This window comes from Neopsephotus bourkii, unplaced genomic scaffold (assembly GCF_033783945.1).
Source record: "Neopsephotus bourkii isolate Nb327-2 ecotype Australia unplaced genomic scaffold, CSIRO-AGI_Nbou_v1 NB_1189, whole genome shotgun sequence".
NCBI lineage: Eukaryota > Metazoa > Chordata > Aves > Psittaciformes > Psittacidae > Neopsephotus > Neopsephotus bourkii.
In genome coordinates this window covers 3,507,969-3,531,128 of record NW_026901674.1, presented here as the reverse complement: position 1 = coordinate 3,531,128, position 23,160 = coordinate 3,507,969, and the positions used below count along the sequence as shown (strand labels likewise).

At 43.8% G+C, this 23,160-nt stretch overlaps 1 protein-coding gene across 2 annotated transcripts; it reads right to left on the bottom strand.

Moving 5' to 3' along the window:
* Window positions 1–3,528: 3,528 nt before the first annotated feature.
* RGS10 (regulator of G protein signaling 10) lies at window positions 3,529–22,153 on the bottom strand. Of its 2 annotated transcripts, none has more exons than XM_061364204.1 (5): window positions 22,009–22,153; window positions 15,679–15,797; window positions 14,140–14,226; window positions 7,832–7,975; window positions 3,529–4,253 (listed from the first exon to the last, which is right to left on the bottom strand). In XM_061364204.1, the coding sequence occupies exons 1-5, from the start codon at window positions 22,055–22,057 to the stop codon at window positions 4,107–4,109; spliced, it is 546 nt and encodes a 181-aa protein (XP_061220188.1). In that variant the 5' UTR covers window positions 22,058–22,153; the 3' UTR covers window positions 3,529–4,106. The 2 variants fall into 2 exon arrangements, with proteins under 2 accessions (XP_061220188.1, XP_061220189.1); XM_061364205.1 differs by lacking the exon at window positions 22,009–22,153 and adding an exon at window positions 21,044–21,139.
* Window positions 22,154–23,160: the final 1,007 nt, after the last annotated feature.

Below are 23,160 nucleotides of genomic sequence, written 5' to 3'. Positions count from 1 at the left end.
CTCCGGAGAGAGCCACATCCTGCAAAATGCCTTTCCCAGTTTCTCCGCACTCCCCCATCCCAAGCCCCTTCCCACCGGCTGCTTTTAACCCGACTGAAATAGATCTGTCCCACCGATTCAGCGCTGATGAAAAGCATCTTTCACCTCATTATACCCCAGCTCCTCAACTGGAGCCATAAGAAGTAGCTCGCATGGCATGACTGCATGGTCACGCAGAGCCTTTGATAAAGGGTGGCCCACAGCTTGGTTTTAGCTGTGCCTCTGCCAAAAGAGCCCTCGGACGTAAGCTGTGTTGGACTTGCAAGAGGGACTGCCTCTGGGATGGGTAAATGAACACAGTCACATAAACAAGCGTTCTGGTGGGTCAGGGACAGAGGTTTGGCAAAACGAGGTGACTCTCATGCTTGCTGTGCTGGTTTAGGATGAAAAAAGTTATAAACAGTTTATAAAAGGGGGAATTTATCCATGGCCAGCTTTGAACCACAGCCATAGCATCACAGAATGATCTGGGACCTCTCTCTGCATCGGTGACCTTCTTTAGCTCAAATGCAAACACTGCCCACTTGAAACCAATCTGAATCTTCAGTAAGAATATAAGCACATTCCAAACTGTTATCCAAACATGAATATTCAAACCAATTTCTTTCTCCCTCACTATAGTTTTTCAAACCCTCCATCTCTGTATCAACTTGAAGCAAGCACGGTGGAAGAAATGCACAGGCACAAAGAAATGGGAGGAGATGAAGAAGGTACAAGAAGCATCTTCTGTTGTTCAAGTGACTTTCTGCAATTTGTTCTGACAACAGCTCGCTCAGAAGTGAAACCGACTGTGTGTCATCCCATCTTCCAAGAGAAAAAACACACTATGACAGAATATGAGCAACTGTGTTAACAGGGACTGAAAGCAGAAAATGGGATAACTGGGATACGAAGCAATCTTCTCCCCAACTGTGTTCAAACATAAAACAACTGCCAATGCACAGATTTGGTGTATTTGTAGGATATTTTAATTTTTAGCTGAGAAACACACAACAGGGTAGAGTTTAAGGCATGCAATCAGGCACAAAATTTCTCTTGCTTGCTTTCTGTGCTCAGACCTTCAGTGTAAGTTCTACGAACAGGAGTAGATCCTACCTTTAATCTCTACATCAAGCAACTCTGAGTACGCGCTCACAGTCTGAGGTTCAACGCAATGTTTGCAGTCGTTCCTGGAATGCAAGAGTTACCTATTGGAAACTCAAGTTCTTTTCCTGTGTGATTTGTTCTATGCCATGTAGAGAAAAAGTCACTTATTTCATAAGGTAAATCTGATCAGTGAGAATATCAACAGAAGCAAAATAACCTTCTCCACATATACACATGCTGCAACTACAGACATCTTGCATGGCTTTACTTTGATTGCTCTTTCACTGGAAAATACAGGTAATAGGAAAAATCCTTTGATTCCTGCACCTCTCAAGTTTTCTTCTAAAAACCAAATCAAAACCAGACACTACAAAGACACGTCAATGGGGCAGTGAACTTTGCAAAAGAGCAATTCAAAGATTAGAATTGTGTGGATTTAGGTATACTGTATTAGAAACATCGAGGTATTGAAATAAACACCATAAGCATTGAGATGCTGTGAGAAATACATTTCCATTTGAGTAACTTTTGGTTAGTAGTAGTAGTGTAAAGCACCTTTGTATCTATTATGGGGCAGTCGCTCTTAACAAGCAAATAAGGCAGTACCTGACAGGGAGCATATTGCCAAGGAAAATGGGGTTCATAAGCAGCTACAAATGAGTATTTTCTCTCTTTAATGCCCCACAATTGTTCCTACAGCTTCTGGGTTTAGTTTTTATTATTATTATTATTTTAAAACATGATAGTCAAAGACTCTTCTCCCTTACTCGTGCATTTCTAAAATCAATATGATTAAAAATTAATTACTGTGCATCCATGTGATGAATGTGGTAAGAGCTCATTCTGTGGTTTTCCCCATGAAGGTCCCTGTCCTGCATTTTTCAGTATCACTAAGACTTTTGCTGCAATTACTGGGAAGAGACAGATCCCAACTCCTACATGTGTTTAAACTGCCAAGGACTACTAGTTTAAACTACCCAAGGACTTCAGTGGTATCAGAAGTTCCATCCCCTGCTGTGGCAGGCGTTAAGAGTTTGTTATTACAGTGAATTTTCAAGAGGTAATCCTGAGATTACAAATAGTTGGCAAGTCCAGAACTGGATGGTCCCATTTCCTAAGCCCCATCCCAACAAAAAGATTCATGCACGGGTTTACCTCGTTCCTATAGAGCAAAACATTAAAATACAACTTAAACATGAGATCGAATACTACTGAAAGTGCCTGAAAAAAGATTAGGGCTTCACCATTAAGTCTTTTGAGAGCACAAAGGGAAAATTAAGTGCATAAGGATTACACCTTAAAACATGCATATGGAGGCACTGACCTCTTCTTTGATCTTCTAAACCAAACAGGCCATTTAGCTGTGAGGGAAGAATCAGAACTCCTGATCCCACTCTTAACATCTAACTAGGAAAGAGCCCATGGAAACAAGTTTCTTTACACATTACCTGCAAGAGTGACTCAGAGTTAAAAGAAATAATCAAGTCTGCCAAGTGAGTCTGCAGCCTCAAAAATTAGAATCTAGACTTAAGTTTTAAAACCTTGATAGCAACAGTAGCATACGAAACATACAGAATCATAGAAAAGTTAGGGTTGGAAAGGACCTTAAGATCATCCACTTCCAACCCCCAACCTGGCCTTTCTGACAAAAAAAGAACTATAAAATGATCAAAAGCTAACTGGGCATTTAGATTAGCTGGCACATCATCTAACGTTCAAGGAAAGCAGTGCAAAAGTAACTGAGTAAATAATGAGAGGATGTGAAACAGCTACACTACACACTGCGAAGCTTGGAAATAGAGCACGTAGCTAATGGGCTTTCCAAATTCAACTGCAATCTAGCAACACTGCAGTAAATTAACTCAAAACTACATGAACACATGAAAAATTGTATGTCTAAATGTGCTTTTCAGCTCTGACAGTCCCAGGACAACACGGAAGGCTCATTGGGAGAGTCTTCCTTTACCACAATTTCACCTTGGATTGCTTTGAGCAGGAATAAATTCCCACTCCTCTCAAACTCGCTGTAAAGGGCTAAACACAACATCAAGCCCCTGTTCCATTGCAGTTCTCAAAAGTTACATTAGGAAACCCTGAAATAATTCTCTGGGGCAAACAAAATCAGGCAAAGTGATTGTAGTAGATTTCAGTAAAACAAAGCCAGACTTTGTTGGTTGGTCCTTTGCCAAAGTATTCTTGCTGCACAGAGCAGGATTGCTCAGGAGACATAGGAGGGACCAGATGCTTCCCCATACAGGCATCTGACACTGATGTTATGCTGACATGCAGGATGTGCCCTGGTCAGGCTTTGCTGAAATCAGTGCTTTTGTTCCTAAGGGGATACAGATTATGCCATCCTCTGAAGAAGGTGATTGTCTACTGCAAAAAATATTGAGGAAATCATTACTAGAGAAGTGTTTGATTCAACAATAAGGGCAAAGCAAAACAGGTATCACCTTGAAAAAACAAAGTTACATAGGAAGGGATTGGATTCTATTGAGCTTAACCATGAAAGATGCTGTCCCTTCATAATTAAGTTTGCTACGAATGACTCATCCACAAAGTAACGTGCAATTCACTCCTCAGCAGCTTCTCCCAGCAATTCAGGATGTAAAACCCAGTCACAAATAAAAATTACAAGGCAAAAATAGAAATCCAGGCACCCTATTTCCCATTTCTCATCATTATGAAGCCTCACAAAAGAAAATACAAAAACTGAAAGCATTTAGCTTGTGAAATATGAAAGGCAATTCATGCTATGGAGGAATACCTCAGCCTTTTAGGTAGGAAACAGTCTTTCCATGAGCACTTTGTTATTAGCTATCATGCAAAAACAATTAGTCGTTCAAGCAATTAAGAAGGTAAGTATCTCCTAAGAAGGTTTTGAGCTTTTCAAACCCTAAATGCAACTGCTATAAACCTAGACTGTTCCTGAGTGTAATTTAGTCATTGTATTGCTCCTCCCGAAGGGATTCATCCTATCATGTGTTGTAAATTCTTGACGCTCTTTTAGCTGCAGTCTGAGCCTCTGGTGAATTCTCCTCTTGCTCCTCACACTTCTTGTGGTTTAGGAATATGTCTGACTTCAAGAAGCGGCTGTAGCTGTCGTATTTCATGAGATTGAATATCTGGTAAGAGGGGGGAAAAACACAAAAAAATGGCCTAAGTAAAACTAGGTTTTAAATGAAGACAACGTATGAATTCTAATGTATTTTGGTTGTGTTAGTACTAAAGCACCACTCCAAAGCATGACATTAAAACACACTTCAATCACTCAGAAGGGGCTGCATGCAGCAAACCATACTGTAGGTTCAACAGTCACTCTTTTCTATAGCATCCATATTGATTTAAGAACCAGATTATGATTTTCACAATAGCCACCTGTGAAAACCTGATAGTGAAGGTGGGAGGCCACATGCCACGGTCACTGGGTAGGATTTTACAGCTGATGATCAGATAACTGCACAAGTGGACAAGCCAGGACATTACCTGGTCCCCTTCTACTGCAGCTTTAAGGCTGCAGAGCCACCAGGAGCAAAACTCAGTGAGGGTCTCCTTCTGGCAGGGCAGTTGAAGATATTCAGAGGGATGAAGAACAAAAGGTACCTTTTAGGCACCCTTCTGACTGCAGTTACTCTTGAGCATTACAGAATAGCTCATTATACATGTACAGCACTGGATAATTAAGAAAAGCCTCTAAATAATTTACACAAATACTGAATCTAGGACTGAAACAACTGGTTTAATCCATGTTTCTTGAGTTTATGCTGATCTCCCCATCCTTTTTAGGCTGCTACCCAACCAAATGCCAGGAATGGTCTCAGGCCAGATCAGAAATGCTGCAGGTACCTGCCACAAAGAGCTGATCTGGTACAGATGGAATTTGTCAGATAAAATGTGGCTTAAAGTTAGTGATGGACCAAACTTATGCCAAGACCTGTCCTTCCTCTCATAGCCAGTGCACAGCCAGCATGGAAGCATGAAGTCAGTGCCGAGTATAGCTTTTCTCTCCTGGGCTTGAGTTTAAGCTCATCCCTCAATATAAATGTTTTCTGTCCTATTTATACCCATTTCAGACAAAAAAAAAAAAAAAGACCAAAAACGTAGAACTCATTTGGGGTTCTCTGAAAACAAAAGGGCTTGGGAGAGGAGCTCAGAATCTGTTCAGGTGTCAAGGTCAGGACTGTAATTTGCTTGGTCTTGAAACAGAGGGGAAGGAAAAAGTAAACCTCAGAACTATAATTGAGGAAAACCAAAGCCTACATCATCCTCTGCCTATTATTTCAGTGGCAGAGCTTCTCTGAGTCATGCTTCGTGACTGATTCCATTTTATGGCACTCAGAGTAACTAAGTTTCCAAGACTTGTTTCTGTATTGTGACCTGCATGAGTGGATAATCCACGTGTGGATAGCTGGAGCTTTACCTTTACAGGCCTCATTTCTAACTGGAAGTACAACTGGGTAAAACAACCGTAAGGAGAAAAAGAAGTGATAATCATAGAATCCTAGACTGGTTTGGGTTGGAAGGGACCTTAAACCTCATCCAGTTCCAACCCCTGCCATGGGCTGCGACACCTTCCATTAGAGCAGGGTGCTCCAAGCCCTGTCCAACCTGGCCTTGAACACTGCCAGGGTAACATAATCTCCAACTGCTTTTTCATTTCATGTCCTCAAGGAACCTGGACAGGTAAAGGCTGACACACAAAACTTGACTGTTCTTATCTGTGCATTTGCTGAAATATCCCCCTGGCAAATAAATTACATGAAGCATTTTACTAACCACTGTTTGTTCACATATTCCAATAGTTACGTTCATGTTTAAAACAGTGGAAATCTTGCTTTATAAGCTACATATTGGAAGACTAAAAATCCCCAAACACCCTCTTGATGTAGACACAAATCAGTGCAGTTAAGTAAAGTCAAATTACACCTCTTGCCATTGGCTAACTACAACCTAATTTTAGATCTCTCTTTTTCCTAGTGTCATTTATAGCATCTCCCAGAGAGAAAGAGCACTAAGGTAAAATCTGCAGGAGTCTGGTCAACCAAATGCACGGAACAGAAAGATTTCATAATCGCATGCAAAGGCAGAATTCTCTTTTTCTCTCCTCTCCTCTCCTCTCCTCACCTTCTGTGGAGCAGGAACATTTAAACTCATAAATATTTTGAAATGTACAGATTTCTGTGAATCATTCTAACACCATTCAGGATGAACAACTGCCTCCAAGCTACTTGTTTAAGGCCATCCCACCAGCACATCCCACAAACACACCCAACAAGTAGACCCGTTTTAATCAGCAGGTCTCTGGACCTGCTTTATACTTCAGACACACAGTGCCAGCAGTAGTTAACACTGTTCTTTAGAGAACAAATGATACCATTCTCCATACCTTTATAAGGATTGAAAACTAGGGAAGACTATAATTCTTTCTGAACCATTATTACCTACCAGCAATAAACAGAAGCTTCAAGCAGTGGAAACCTGCAACAACACATAGATGCTTTGCATTTGGTTTTAGAAGTTCACAGACTTTCTTCCTACACTAGTGGGATTCCTCTACCACTGGTCTAGCATGTTTCCAGTTCAGGTATTACTGATCTCTGGCTGTTCATGTGCATGCTCATTTATTTGAACTCCAATGGTCTTCTCCAACTTCACTTTCATAATCACTCATGCTGAAGGGCAGTGCATAGATGTCCCAGCACTCTCTCTTTCCCCAAATCAGAAGTTCTTCCATGAAAAACTTTGCTTCTTCGCATTGAAATTGAGTTTCAGACATTTCCACTGCTAATGACTTGGAACCTGCTTGAAAGACAGCAGAGTCTTTGCTCCTCAGACCAATTCCACTGACCGAGCCAGTGCCCAGCTAACATACACAATACCTGATGTGAAATGGGTTGAAAACACTATTTAAATCAGAGTGCTGTTTCTCCACAAAAGAGCCAAATGGAAAATACAGGTAGTCCTGAGGATGGTACAGAAATTAAAAGCAGTACAGACTGCAAGTGCTGGAAAGCTGCAGATAAGAGTGACTCACTTCCTAACTTAGGCATTAAAATAAGCTAAATAACAAGAAAATTTACCACCAAAAGACACGCCTGCAAAATGCCACTTAATTTGTACCAGGCTTCCCAAGTTCTATAGGAAAAAGCAAAGCAGGTACCAACTACTCTTTTAAGTTCTGTCTGTTACAGAAGAGGCTTTTTAGGAAATTGCATTATATTCATATCAATATAAATACCAAAACAAAGCAAAGTGAAGAATCTTCAAGCTCTCAAGGAAACCAGGGGCAACTATGGAAACAAACATCAGCAATGACTCAGCACAAGTGAATACACAGGAAAATGTAGGCACAAAGACAGTCAGCTGGGTGATTCTCAAGCTACTGGCACAGGAATCTGGGAGAAAACTTCATCCAATTTTCCAGGAAAGTCCTCAACTGGCTTAGAATGGTTGTGCCAAGACTCTTAACTAATCGGTCAGAGTTATATGGAGCCAAAAACCTTGGGTATGGTGTATCCATCCTTGGAGCAGCTGCACTAATATCCCCAATATGAAGCAACCCAGCTCTATGTGTGCTTATTCATTCCATGCCACAGGCAGCAGTAGGCAGATTCCCAACTTTCCAACACTAGCTTATGGTTAAAAAGCAAGAGTCCATTAAAAGCAGACAAAAACCAAAAGAAACTGAACAAAATAACTTTACCTGGTCCTGGAGCTTCTGAAACATGAGAGGATGAGGTGTCTCCAAAATGGTCTCGCTCAAACGGGACTGCCCTTCAACGTTGACCTGGGAGGAAGCTTTACTGGACAGGAAAGTCATGTAAATTTCTTTAGCCTTTTCCTGCATCTGCAAAAGGACATATTTATTTAAAGAATTATTTGCTGGGGGAATATACTCATACAAATATTGTTAATGTTTTGTTGAAGACTGCTCCAAGTCACTTCTTGAGGCTCAGATCCTAAAATCAAAACACAGTCTGAATTACAAGAGAACAAGCAACAAAACAAAAAGACACAGATTAGCTTATTTGTGTCTATTCGTTTGTACTGGAGGGAAAACATCTCTCAGGCCAACTCCTGCACTGCCAAGAGTGGAAGCAATCAGCGTTCAACACTTTGGTGAAAGAGCTTGGCCATGTCTTCAGTATTTAGAAGACTATTTTTACTAACAGATAATCAGCATGCTCAAGGAACCCAGAAGAAAACAACTTGGAAACTTACTGCAAGGCAAAACTAAACAAAGTTAGTGTATAATCCATGCTACTGCTAGATAACTGCCATACTACATGCTCTTTCGTAACTACATTTTTACCTCGGGGTAGCTCACATGCAGCAGTGACTACATGATTAAAGAAACCCAACAGCTTGGTTAATGGTAAAGATAAGACTCTCAAGAGCCTCTGAAAACTGATAAATGTGGGTAGGTGTGACTTGCATAAAGCTGTTTGTGTTTGCCTTGATTTCAGCATTCTCTTGATAAATCAGTAATAGTGATAACACTTTGACCCAACCTAGCATCTTTAAGCTTCAAAGCAGTAAATGAGTGGTCACAATCCTCTGCAATTCAGTGCAAGCTGCCCCTTGACCAGAAGGTTGGAGAAGAAAGCCAGTGTGGGAGAAGAAAGCCAAGTCTCCCCTTGTACAGGCACTGTACAATCCTGAGCCATGGGTACTCATCATCATTCCCCATGGCACATCTAATGAGCAGCTACATCACCACACCAGCATCAGCAAAGGGCTGTGTTTTTGATGGGAAGTGGGCTTGAAGAAGGAAGTATTTAAACCCTTGCCCGTGAAGGAGTCAGAATGTCTTTCATGTTATGCAGCTGAGAATCAACATTTGGGGACAATTAGAAGAAAAGCTACATGTGTTTGACAATTCCCAAGGCCTAAAGAGTTAACTCTCTCACTGCTGAAGGGAACATGTATTTTCCAGTATTCCTTTTTAAAACGCATTATCCAGCTGATGGGTAGATCATGTGCCAGGTGCACTGGGTAACAATGAAGTGTTTAAGATGATGTTCCAGTGTCACAGAGCAGGAAGGACTGTGTCAGCTGTGTCTGTTCTAAATGGGCAATTAATCCAATCAGTAAGACTGAGTTTAACTAGTAAAGTTAATATCTTGATGCAGACACAGTAAAGGTACCTTTACCTATTATCACAATACTGTCAACCCTACGTAAATAACTTTTGAACCTGCTGTCCAATTTCAATTGTATCTAAGGAGGGGCGGGGGGGGGCAAAGGACTGAGAAGTAATTACCCTCCTACTGATTCAATTGAAAAGAGTGGTGAGAGAAAGGAAAGGGAGAGGAAAAGCTGCAGTGTATCTTTAAAAGTTACCTACTCTACCTGAACCACCAACATATACTTAGCTGCTGCCTAATCTGTGCACACATAGCTCCACATCAGTCACAACACAAGGTGCTGCTTGCCCAAGTAACACAGAAGCAACCTGGGCACTGTACAGGAGTAGTGGAAGGCTTGAGGGGAAACATGAAACTAGAAGTACTGTGAGGAACTTTAAAGAACAGGGGGGGAGCAAGAGAATTGTGTGGGAGGTTGGTGAAATGGGGAGGATCTCTGGATTTGGTGGGGAAAAATGATAAAGAAAAGAAGTGAAAGAGCTGTGGTAGAGACAAGGGATTGCTGGAGAGACACAGGGGACCTGACTTTACAGTAATGGGGAACTACAGAAACGTACAACTAAACATTACAGGTTCTGCTGCACAGGGAACAACTGCTATGTCTGTGCTTCAGTAGTAGAGCATCAGTTTAACTGCAATTATGTTTTTAAATAAAGTTACAGCTATATATGTTATAAACCAGTATGTTTATACATTCCCCAAAGGACATTCAGGGAGAGCCAGGTTCAGGCAAAGGAGACAGCAACAGTCCCGGTCAGTGGGTGGCATTCTTCGTTCTGTGTCAGCTTGAAACTAATGGCACAGCACACGGGACTCTGCTCTGGAATTTAAACAACACTTAGACTGGGATCTTGTTCACAGGTGGTTATTAAAGGATTTCTGGCACTTTTCTCTCACATCTGTGTCCTCACCCCAGCATCCATGCCAAATTCCCATTTGGAGTACAAAGTTCTGTCTACAGAAATCCCCCTCACTATTTCAAGTGGATACAATCTTCTTTCCCACTTCCTTTCCTAAGGTCACACTCAGCTCTTAAGCATGTGTGCTTCCCAAATGAAGCGAATGGAAGTCCCAGATGCTCATCTTTACAGGCTCCAGCAGTTAGCAGCTGTGCAGCATTACCCAGTCCTGCATAGCCATTGCCACATTCCACATGGGAAATGGCAGAAGAAACTCTTGAATAGGTATAGTTTGTTCTGAAATTGTTCTCTCCAAAGCTTGACATGGGTATTTTGATGGGTTTGAGCAACAGCTGTAAAGATTCCCTGTTGTTTGAAGCATTTATTACAATCTATGGTATATTTTTAAAGCTCCGCTGCAAGAGAAGAAACATTTAAACCTTGGGAAGTAGCACAATGGACATGTTGTTTATTTCATCAACAGTCACAAATGCAGCAGCATATGACTAACGCCAATAAAACATTTAAAGCTCAATTTTATTCCCTTAGCCCCACCACTCCCATTTCAATAATTAAATGTGCCCCAAGATGAGGACCATATGGGTGGCAGCAGAGCTCACTGCTACAAGCGGACTTGACCCAATTCCTTCCTCAGTCTTCACTAAACATTAACATTTCTATTTTAACTTCAGTTTTAAAGGAATATCCTTTCTTTTAAACTACAGAGATGTGCCTTGAGCTGAGGGGAGGAGTTTGTGCGTTCCTGCTGCAAGAAGATAGGCTGAATCCAAAACCTGCCTAGACCAGTGATGTACTTTGCTTGCTGCCCTGATGCAGATGCTCAAAACCTGCCCTACTTCCTGAAATCAGCATGAGTTTTTTATTAGCTCACTCAAACAGAAAAACAAACACAAACTTATGGAGTAGTCTGGTCTGAACTCCACTTCTGCCTTCTGACTAAGCATTCTCACCACTAGTCTACAGCCAACACAACAGGCAAGAGCCTGGCTTCTTCTTGCCAGCACTCCCTTTGGTCCCAAGGTCCAGCTGCATAGTGGCACACATTCAAGAGGAAAGGAACAGAGAGATGTATCTGTATCAGATCTGCCTGTGTTGGCTTGATAAAGTCAGCTTCTAGGCAGAGCCTGCGTGACTGTGGTTAGAGTAAGGACTGAACTAAATTGAGTAAGTCTTGAGAGTCCCAAGATAGTTCCTTAGAATAGCACTAACACAGTTTGCAACCAACAGAAAGCAGGAGCAGAGAGGGCCTGCATCTACCTGTGAAGACCAGAAAGGAAATGAGGGAAGGACAGAACATTTACTGAGCCCACCAACCTAAGGGTACACCAGTCTACACAAAACCAAACACTGCTGCAGGCTGGCACAGAAGGGATGACAATAACACTAGGCACTATGAAACGTAATCTATTGGCCAGGTAGCCACCTTTGGGCAAGTGTAAACAGACCAACAAAACCCCCACACTCATACTCTCATGTCAAGTACTGAAAAGTTTATTTTATACTTTAAAAATAAGGGGGAAAATGCCATTCAGTCTGGGTTAAATTGAACTCAGCTTCATCTGACCAAAAGTCTAAGTGTCTATGAGCTAGTTTCTGTGGTAAACCAGCTTTAATGAGAAGCAGGTTATAAAACAAATAAAAAGATGCATTTAGAATATCTTGCTCACATCAGATAGATACGAAGTGATTTCTGCAAGAGACTTTCAGAAGACAAATTCATGCTTCATGCTATCATAAGCACTGAAAAAGATTTCTAGGTTTAGTGCTTTTTCTAGCTTTGTAAAGTATCTAAACAAGGCCATTCATAAGAAGCAGCTATAAAAACTTACTGTAAGTCTGTGCTATTCTAAAGCACATTCATTGTAACCAGCTACAATAGCTTTGGCAGTTCTAGGCTCCAGATTGACCATGCTGCGTAATGATGGGTACTGAATAACTGAGCTAAAGGGAACCTAGTTAAGTCTCTGTCCATTCATTCAAGAATCACTAGGCCACTATCTCTATATTTCATTTTACCATTTCCTGTACTTGCATGTGCAATCCTGAAATAGCTAAAAAGATGGAAATTATTCAGCAAGAGAAAATATGATTGTTATTCCCTTTGCAAATTGGGGAAGCTTAAAGGAGGACTTCCTAGTTTCATTTCCATTTTGAAATGCAGTTTGATACTTGTCCAAGGGGACTCAAGAAAAGGCAAGGACCCTGCACAACCTACAAAGCAAAAACATCTGCCCTGTATAATGCAAAGCCTTCTTCCTATCTGCATTTGTAGAGGGAAGGGAAGCAGCTAAAAACTCAAGTCTGAAGTAGTGCTGAACATTACAAAGAGCACAGTCAATCTGAACATGTTCTTCTTCTTGCAAAAAAATATTATTTTTGTATTTTTTATGTATTTATCAATACCAAAAAATGCTCACAACTGAAACAAGCAAATTGTTGTGAGGGAGATGCTTTTTCAGTGCAACATAGAGAATATTTACAGAAAGTAGAATCCCCTCTCAAAAATGTCTTGTTGAAAACCAGGAAAATGAACTGGGAAACAATTTCAGCTGACAATATTTGGCTGACCTTAAGAGAGGTATGCCTGCACTTTATAACCATAGAATCCCAGACTGATTTGTGTTGGAAGGGACCTTAAAGCTCTTCCAGTTGCAAACCCCTACCACAGGCAGGGACACCTTCCACTAGAGCAGCTTGCTCCAAGCCCCATCCACCCTGGCCTTGAGTATTCTCAGGGATGGGGCAGTCACAGCTTCTCTGGGCACCTATGCCAGTGCCTTAGCACCCTCACAGGGAAGAATACTGCCCCCAGGAGCCCAGCTCCCACCCGATTCCTATTCCCTGACAGTTATGATGGTAGACAAAGTCTGCATGGTCCATTTGAAGCAGGTTTAAGTGGCATCTTCCAAGCCTCACCTCCTCATGGTACTCTACTTATTTTGGCCAGAAGAGTGGAAAAGGGGTCGTACATTTGCACCGGTAGCCTTCTAAAATGTTCCCTTTGGCAACAAGAGCTGCACACATGTGAAAAGCATAAAGGTGGGGTTTTAAAAGTAAGGGCTTATGGCATTTAGGAGTCTGACTCTCAAAGGCAGTGATGCTCGGCTGGAGTTTTGAAACTAGTTCATTCCATTCTCACAGAATCCTCATCTCAAAGGTCAAATAAATTTGGAATTTCTCAAAAGTAATAAAAATCACAAAAACTGTTTCAGAAAGGAGCAAACCAAGCACCACATATTTTAGGCCTGACTCCGTAGGCTCCAAAGCCTAAACATGAAAGTGGATTCTGTGCTCCTGATGGATCTAAATGTAAACCAAGATCTAAGCAGTGGAAAAAACTTACTAGAGGTGGCTTGTTGAAGAATTTCCAATAGAATATTTTCTACTACAAAAATACAGCTTTCATGAAAATGAAATGCTCTGCAGACATCAATTGCAGGTATCAATTTGAATACATATTTAAATTGTATTTAATTTCAATACATATTTAAACAAAAAAGTGTAAATGGGCCCTCAGTTTCTTTTGTTTTGTAACTTGATAAAGCAAAACTTTTCCTGTTGGAAAACACTTTGCTGATTTTATGTTCCACTAAAACATTCTACTGGTGTGTATTTTCATGTAGTGGCTGTTATGCTTTAAATAAAAGTAATGAATGAAACATCTTCATATTTTCAAGCAAGATGATGCAACATCCCTGAACAAAACCTTCGGCTATTCCCAAGCAACAACAGAAAGTTCAGAGTTTTCATAACATGGGAAACATGACAATTCCAGCATTTTGTTTTCATTTTGTTTCCAAACAATCCCACCACTGCGATCTCAGTGCAATTCCTTCAGATCTATTTATTCACACTCGCATGAAGCACATTATGCAACAGAAATGTTACAGCTTCAGCTCTGCTATGGAAGCTGTTGACAAGTACAGCTTACTTAGGAAACATACCTGTTTTTTCCCCTGTGTTTTCTTAAACTCTTCACATGCTAACCAGAACAAAACATTTTCTTCACTAAATTCCTTCTTTAAAAACTCCTAGGGAAGAGAAAAACAAACAAACAGACAAAAATTAGGATCCAATTTCTCAGTTGTTTTTCTCTCTTCCTACTATAGCTATTAAAACTAGACCCTGGGCTTAGCTTTACCAGGGTATGAGTTTCCATAGCGTAGTATAACAGAACCACTGAATTAGTGCATCCGCACGCTACTGAGGCACAAATGAACAATCTTATTGAGCACTCTGAAAGTACATTCCAGGAGAATGAGCAGCTACATTTAACCTCAGAGCACACCAGTAACTAACAAGAAGAGCTTCTTCAGTCTCCCTGAAATAACTCAAGTGATTTTACAGCCATTACTCAAAGGGAAATCCAAAATTACATTAATTCATTAGCAGGTGAATATAATGAACTATTTTAATGAGTCACAGATCACTTGAGACTCTCATCTAGTCTCTTTCTGATTTTTAATGAGTAAAATCACTACAAATAAAAGTGTTTCTAATCATCACTGGCAATTCATTTAAGTAAACTAAAGCAGAAGATGTATTTGTCTTCTCTAGACAGTGCTTAAACAAAGCACATTTCTCCAGAAGTGAAGCATGTTTTAAAATGAGGAGAAAAAATTTGTATTAAATCTCTTCATAAAACATGACTGAAATATTTATAGCTCTGAGATCGTCAGTTTTCTCTTTCAAGTGTTAGAAAATAGAGAATAAGTAAAGCCAAGAATTAAATAGCACCAATATTACTTTTTTCTTCCTTAAGAATTCTAAATCCAAGCTGTTTGTGCTTCTATTTTACATCACTTTCCAAACCAGTCTGCCAGTAAAACATTTTATCCCAGTGCACTTTATCAGTTCTTGGTATGGCAAAGCCATACTCAAGTAGGTAGTTCCTATTCTTATAGCTAATATGGCAAGAAGGTCTTGAAAAACCAACTCACCACCCTCACCCAACTAAGCCTCAAGCCTGTGTTTAGAGCTGTACCAACCCACACTTTGTAGTGAACTTGAAGGGGATGCTCTTTGGTACAGCTGCTGCAACACAGAGTAAGAGCCACACAGTTACCAAGCTCAGGAGCTGTTAGTGATAACTCATTGGTTAAGGACAATGTATGAGATTGAAGAGTGCAGGATCAGCCCTCAGTGACAAATAATGCTTGGCAAAAGAGATCAGTGGCTCAAGGACTGTAGTTTACCCAACAGTTACTGTTAATCCTTGTAACAGCTGATAGATCCAGTTAGAAAGATGCAACTAAAAGTCTTCCATTGCCTTAGGAGAGCAAGCTGCAGTAGCAGTGGCAAAAGGAACTATTCTAGAAGCTCAGCAAGCGCCACAGCTCCAACTCTGCCCATCTGCTCAGGGTACGTATCTGGAAGGATGCACACCTATGGGCTTACAGCAGTGGCACCATTTACCCTGAGACTTAATTCAGCTTTAAATCCTAATTTCAGTTCATCTAAATAACCATAGTTAATATAGCCACCCTAAATCGTTTCACTCCTTCTGGATCTTCGAGGAGGCTCTCCAGTGATGTAGCCCATTTTGAGGTTCCTTTCAAGGTTTGGTGGCTGCTGCTTGGGTGCCCCTCGCTTTCATTTATCTCTGGAAGAAAATGGGGAAAAAAAGCTATTTTAGTTAGAAGTGATGAATGTCACATACATGTCTCCCCCACTGCCCTTTGCACTTCTGGATTACAGCTGTTCTCCTTAAAAGAAACACCATAAATCTGAAATTAAACACACACATACTTGAATTCTGCTTTGCCTGTAAGGAGGCAGAAATTCCTTGCAGTGTTATAACTCATGAGCATGTAAGTAGGTGCTGTCACTGGTTTATAGGAGTTCAAGCATCTTTTCTTGCTTGCAGAACACAGTGACCGCAGCCTGTGTGGTAAAAGGACCATTTGCTTCTTTTGTTCTGGCACTGTCAATGCCATTGGCTTCTATAAAGCAAATCCTGGGCAGTCACACACATGCAATGTATTCTGAAGAAAAGGATCATCACTGGAGGTTGGGATCTCACTTAGAAAGAAAAGTAATGCTTTGTTTAGTGGAAGAGCAAGTGCAGTATGTTAACCCAGTCTAAAGGGAGGAAAGATGGCAGGAAAGCCTCAGTCCAGCTGAGTTGACTTGTTACTGGGCAAGTGGTATCTGGGTGGGTTTTATGTTTCCTTGTTTTCAAGTCCACTGAAACGTTCCTTTTATAAGGACTATGCCCACACCTTACCTGCCAGCCAGGTTTCTCACATACAGGACACAAGGGATAAACCTTGAGTTTTTGGTTGAATTATGCTGCATCCAAGACTGGTGATGCCAAAAAAATAGTTTGCTGGCTACCCATCACAAAACCTGTTACTTGGGAAAACTCCAGGAATTTTACCTCTTATCTGAAAACCCCTAGAACAGACATAAGGTACGTGGCTTCCTTTCCTCTCATGAAATGCCCAGGGTGTGCAGGCCATGGACAGTCAGGCTAAGAGCTCCGCATCAAGTAAGCGCACACTGGAAAGGTGCAAAAAGCTCCTTCTGTAAGGAACACAAATTCTATTTATTGTTATAACAAATAACTCTGCTCTGCTTTTGTGACACCCCCCCTGCAGTCCTGCGTCCTCCCAACACAAGAAGGATGTGGAGCTGTTGGAGTGAGTCCAGAGGAGGCCATGGAGATGCTGCGAGGGCTGGAGCAGCTCTGCTCTGGAGCCAGGCGGAGAGAGCTGGGCTGGTTCAGCCTGGAGAACAGAAGGCTCCTGAAGGGGAGACCTTAGAGCAGCTCCAGTGCCTAAAGGAAACCTGGAGAGGGGCTTTGGATAAGGGCCTGTAGGGACAGGCCAAGGGGAATGGCTTCAACCTGCCCGAGGGGAGACTGAGCTGAGCTCTTAGGCAGAAGCTCTTCCCTGTGAGGCTGCTGAGGCGCTGGCACAGGGTGCCCAGAGAAGCTGTGGCTGCCCCATCCCTGGCAGTGTTCAAGGCCAGGTTGGACACAGGGGCTTGGCGCAAGCTGCCCTAGTGGAAGGGGTCCCTGCCTGTGGATGAGTTTTAAGGTCCCTTCCAACACAAACCAGTCTGGGATTCTACAATATATTAATTCCTCCCTACCAACTTACTGGAAATAGGGATTTTTCATAACTTCTTCTTAAGTTCTGTTAAAAACCCTTCCTCCCTCATGAAACTAAACTTCAGCAAGTATCTCAAACATTATCTATGCAGAGCTATACTATCAGACACCCTTTTCAGCTGGTAGCTAGAATGATAAATGCTAAGGTTAAAGCCCTACAACATACTGGCACGACGACAAAGCCTGCTGAGTTTTGGTTAGTAGGGACCTGTAGAGTCTATTTATTTTTCTAACAGTGAGATGGCCACTGTTGGAAATGAATTAACTTCTCCTCTTCTCCCTTGATAGAAGTCGAGGTTTCTATACAGGAGAAATTACAGAGCTGAAGGAGAGGTAAACTTTCTGGAGCTGTGGATTTCATACCCATTGCCTAATGCTGAGTGATGTACACTGATGCCCTAAGTAAATACAGCTCTATAAGAAAGGACAGCATCTAAAATAATCAAGCAAATGCAGATCCTGTCCCTCCTCCGCCTGCCCTGCTCCCACTATATAATGCAGATACAGCATCAACCTGAAATTTCTTACACAGGGAATGCATGACCCTGTGCCTGCACAAAACTTCTCAGAATCCAAGACCTTACCCCTTTGGGTAAGGACTGTGACAAACTGGCCTCCAAAGCAGCACATATAAGCTCTGTATATGTACATATATATATATATATATATAATCTCTGTATAAGCAAGTATAAGCTCTGTATAAGAAACACACAGTCTGGTAAAGGCCAAGAGTCAGAACCTGAGGACTGTCTGAGCCCACTACTGCATACTTCATTCATTAACAAAAGAGCACAGCGAGTTAACTGTGCCTTAGTTTTCCCCTCCCTCATGCAACAGGATGTGGTTCTTGATTATCACTTGCAAATTTATTTAGGAACCTGAGCCTGGGCACCTAATCTCCATAAAACCTGTGAGATTTCAGTGGGAATAGCCAAGTACACTGGAACAGAACACAGTTACCTCTGAGGAGCTTCAATCTCTTGTTATGATCATTCACCTGCAAGCAGAATGGCAGCTCTCTATGTAGAGCTGCTCATGGCCTGAAGAGCCAGGCCATTCCCCTATTTAATATAGGATTTAGATACGATATCAGAGATTTTGTTTCTAGTGTTTCTTTTCCAGCCAAACTTGAAGTGGACATTAACGATTACTTTGAAAAGCATGTGTTTCAACGAGCCAATGCAATACAGGGCAGACCCAGAGCTAGTGGAGCACAGCTCTTGTCCTGAGCAGTCCCCAAAGAGCCTGCTGGGGACATCACCTGGTTGGTACCACCGTGGACCAAAGCCGTGCCAGGGATATGCCAACAGGATGGTTCAGATCTGCGTGCTGGGCATGGCACTGATCAGGCTCCCCCCCTGCCAGGCCAAGTACTGTTAATCCCCATGCTCCTTGTTCCTTTGCAACCTCCATAAAACTTCACACACATGTAAATAGGCTGCACATGACACATGACAGTAGGAAACACCCTGAAACTTTATGAGGATATTAAAACTGCTGCATATTTTTATTACAACCCATTAAATACGCCATCAGAGAAAAATACTCTGATACAAAAGTGGCCCCCAATTAGCAGCATAACTTCCCACTCCACATGCTGGAATCATTTAGCGGATCTGAAGTGTGATTTCTATTTTAAGAGCTCAGAAGATAGGGAGGAGGTTTTCCCCACACATGACTCCAGAAGCCAACCCCCAAATGCAGATCCTATAACACGGTACTAAATTACCTTAAAAATGATACTTCCACTGAGGCAGAATTTAATGAAAGTCTCAAACAATTTATTTTCGAAGGCAATGCTGCAGTAAATGTAATTACATGAACGACCCTCCTGAAAGCTATTTATCTCTGTGTGCTATTTATAAAGATAACTTCCTCCTGTTAAAATCATCTAGTGACAGTTACTTAATACATGCAATACTGATGTTTAATAACCCAAATGCGCACATTAGTATGATTATTTAAATGAGGAAGGCAGCATGTGCTGATATGGAAAACTGGGAGATCATTTCGAGCATCAAAAAGGGAATTACAAAATGGCAGTTCTTCCACCAATATTTCTGTAAGAGTAACACATAGACTGTACAGCAGATGATAATATGGTAACTACTGTCTTTTATACAGGTTAGAAACCAAGGGGCAGGGAAAGACAACAAAGCAAGCACTGTGCAGCACGAGAGCGCGGCTGCAGAGCCTCTGCTTGAAGCAAACTTCACACTGAGTGTACGAGCGCAATACAGCTCTTACATGATGTGTGGTGGCCAGATGCTTCTACATGCACAGTAAATGATTAAGTCCTTACATTAGCAGCGCTGTTACTGTAGAGGAGAAGCCTACACTAAGGCAACAAGTAGGTAGTTGCATTAGCTGGAGCATAGAGAAGAATCGTATAGAAGCTGTCTTCTGCCATCACACAACTGTTCTGCATCTGACTGCGGATGAAGGCTCTTTTCAAGCAATAGATCATAGACTCAGTTGGAAAAGACCTTTAAGATCACAAGTCCAACTGTTCTCCAGCACTGCCAAGGCCACCACTAACCCATGCCACTGAGGGCCTCATCTACATGGTGTGTGAACACTTCCAGGGACAGTGCCTCCATCGCTGCCCTGGGCAGCCTGTTCCTGAGCCTGACTACTCTTCGGGGAAGGCATTGCTCCTAATACCCAGTCTAAACCTACCCTGGTGCAGCTTGAGGCCATTTCCTCTTCTCCCATTGCCTGTTATCTGGGAACAGAGACTGACCCCCACCTCTCTCCATCCTCCTGTCAGGCAGTTGTAGGGAGCAATAAGGTCTCCCCTGAGCCTTCTCTTCTCCACACTGAGCCCCCCAGGTCCCTCAGCCGTTCCCCATCACACTTGTGCTCCAGGCCCTCCACCAGCTCCATTGCCCTTCTCTGGCCCCACTCCAGCACCTCGATGTCTCTCTTATAATGAGGGGCGCAGAGCTGAACACAGGATTTGGGGTGCAGCCTCACCAGTGCCAATGTGACTGTACGTGCAGCACTAATAACACCATAATTATCAGTTGAAGTCTGGTGTCAAAAACAACAAATAGCTGCATTCTCTACACAGGAACTTGGACTTAAACCACAGAAAACATCAACACCAAAACACACAACTCTGCAGGTCAAACCTCACTTCTGGCTCTTGCTTTCAGCAAGTACAAAAACGTGGAAACCCATCAGACATTGAGAGATTAAGGCACAGCTAACAGTTCAACAGTCTGCCTTCCAGAGGGGCTACGCACTGCAACAGCTTCCTAAGCTGCTGCCATTCCCAAACTGCTGAGAGACTGGGCTGTGTGGCTCTGTATCACAGAGCACAGACTCACACCCTTCACCGCAGTGCATCCCTCACCTCAATGCCTGTGCTACCTGCACATACACTTCATCTACAAGCTCCTTAACTAAAGACAACCAGCACAAATGACAACAGCACCATGCAATGAGCATATTCCTTATTCTATATTTAAGCATTAATATGTGATGTTAAAGAAAGCCTTCTCAATTTCTTCCTGAAGAACGGATCACACCGCCTGCATTTCCCCCTTTGTCACCTGTGAGCCACAAACCTTTCTTATTACCTTAGAAGTACTCTGGATACCTTGCCTTTCCCCGGAAGCCACCACAATGCCCATCCAGCAACAATCACCACTCTGGAATTAATAAACCCAAGGTTATGAAATAGTGGGAAGCTTCATCAGTAAGCAGCTGAAAAGGGAAAATTCCCTTACTTTCCATGTATCCGAACGCCACTGGATGAGTCCTCACACACCAATTCTTTCCTAGGAGCAGCTGAGTTTCAGTCCTATACAAGGGCTGCCCAAAGCACGAGCCTCAACATCCTCTTCTGCCTGTCTCCGACAACAGATGGCCACTGGATTCCACTTTTAACTATGGGGAAGGAAACCGAAGGGACGTTCCGCTTTTGTAGCATCTCTGGAAGCGTTCACCAGGCATCACCCCCAAAACCAAACCCAGCTCCAGACACACATTCGGCTCTTCTTAGGTGGACTGTAACTTCTGATGGTGCTTTATAAAATGTCTTTATTTACTGGGATTCCCAGTTTGTGACATCTACCTCGGTTGTTTTAGTGATAATACATTAACCGTTTGGAATAGACACCGCACAGAGGTGCCCTGGAACAGCCCGAACGCGTTAGAACGCCTGTCAGCCGCAAGAACCGTGCGGCCCCGCGTTTATCGCTCCTCAGTTAACTCCCACTCCAGCTGAAGACGCTCCCTCCAAACTCTCCCAACGTCAATCCAGAGCTCCAACAACCACGCTCTGATGTTGCCTCGCCAACACCAACAGCGGCAGGCAGCAGCTCGCAATTAAACCGCGGCTGATGAGGCATAATGAGCCCGAGCAGGCTCCAGTTCCCTCTTCCGCGCAGCTGCCGGGGCGGGAAGAGCCGCGCTTCCTTCCCCGGCGTGGCCGGTGCCCCTCACACCGAGACCCCCGGCACCGCAAGAAGTGAGGGGATCCATGAGGGGACCCTCTCCGCAGGCTGGGTCCAGCCCCGCCGCCCGCGGGTACCTCAAAGCTGGAGCGGCCCCAGCAGAGGAGCGGCCCCCGCCGCGCTGAGGGGCTGGGCTCTCCCGGCTCCCCTCAGTGAGAAAGGGCGGGAGACCCGCGGCGGGACCGGGCTCGCCCGCGCTTTTCCAGCCCTCACCGCTGCCCCCCCGGCCCCGTTACCTGAGGGCGGCCGCTTCCTGCTGAGCCGGCTCACGGCCCTGTTGAACATCTCGGGGCGGCCGCGCGGCCCCGCGCTGCCCGGAGCCGGAGGGGGGCGGCCGCGCCTTCCCCGCTCCCCGCCGGGCGGGTCCCGCACCGCCCCGTCCCGCCCCCCCCCGGGCCCCGCCGCCGTGAGGGGGAGCAGCTCCGGGGGCTGGTGGGAAGGCAGCGGCCGGGCTGGGAGATGGAGCTCGGCTCCTCCGCGCCGCGCCCCGGGGTTTACACAGCAGCGGGAGGCGCCCGGACCGGCAGCGGGACGTGGCAGCGGTGGGGTCTCAGTGCCTGTGGGGAGCGGCACCGCTGTCAGCCTTCCCCACTGATCCCCTGTCCCTGCGCTTAAACAGCAGCGTTATCTCGGTTCACCCATGTCCGTCTCTGCTCTGGAGCCAGGCTGAGAGAGCTGGGCTGGGTCAGCCTGGAGAAGAGAAGGCTCCTGAAGGGGAGACCTCAGAGCAGCTCCAGTGCCTAAAGGGGCTGCAGGAAAGCTGGAGAGGGGCTTGGGACAAGGGCCTGTAGGGACAGGCCAAGGGGAATGGCTTTAAACTGCCAGAGGGGAGACTGAGCTGAGCTCTTAGGCAGAAGCTCTTCCCTGTGAGGCTGCTGAGGCGCTGGCACAGGGTGCCCAGAGAAGCTGTGGCTGCCCCAACCCTGGCAGTGTTCAAGGCCAGGTTGGACACAGGGGCTTGGAGCAAGCTGCTCTAGTGGAAGGGGTCCCTGCCTGTGGCAGGGGTTGGAACTGGATGAGCTTTAAGGTCCCTTCCAAGCCAAACCAGGCTGGGATCTCTGTCTCCTCCTCCCTGTCCCCAGGCTCAAGCCTCCTGCTCCCCCATCGCACTCCTGTTCATCAGGCAGCTTCCTCCACGAGCATTCAGACACCATAAAGTGTTTGCTGAGCAGGTGCAAGAAACAAACCCACTTCCTGAGACAGCCTTGGTGACTGTGTGCACTTTCTAACCAAAACATGCACCAACCTTCTTGTGCTGGGGGGACTCTGCTGCTCTTCAAAGACGTGGAAGAGCAACTGTTTCTCAATAGGAAATAACAGGAAAAGCACAATTATCATTTCACAAAGGTGTTTTCACCTTCAGAAACAACTATTTTACCAAAATATTT

Coding starts and splice junctions, on each gene's coding strand:
- RGS10 (XM_061364204.1), bottom strand. CDS start 22,057: ATGTTCAACAGGGCCGTGAGCCGGCTCAGCAGGAAGCGGCCGCCCTCA. Junction 15,798..22,008: donor CAGGAAGCGGCCGCCCTCAG/GTAACGGGGCCG, acceptor ATTTTCTTCCAG/AGATAAATGAAAGCGAGGGG. Junction 4,254..7,831: donor TTCAGAAGCTCCAGGACCAG/GTAAAGTTATTT, acceptor CCCTCTTACCAG/ATATTCAATCTCATGAAATA.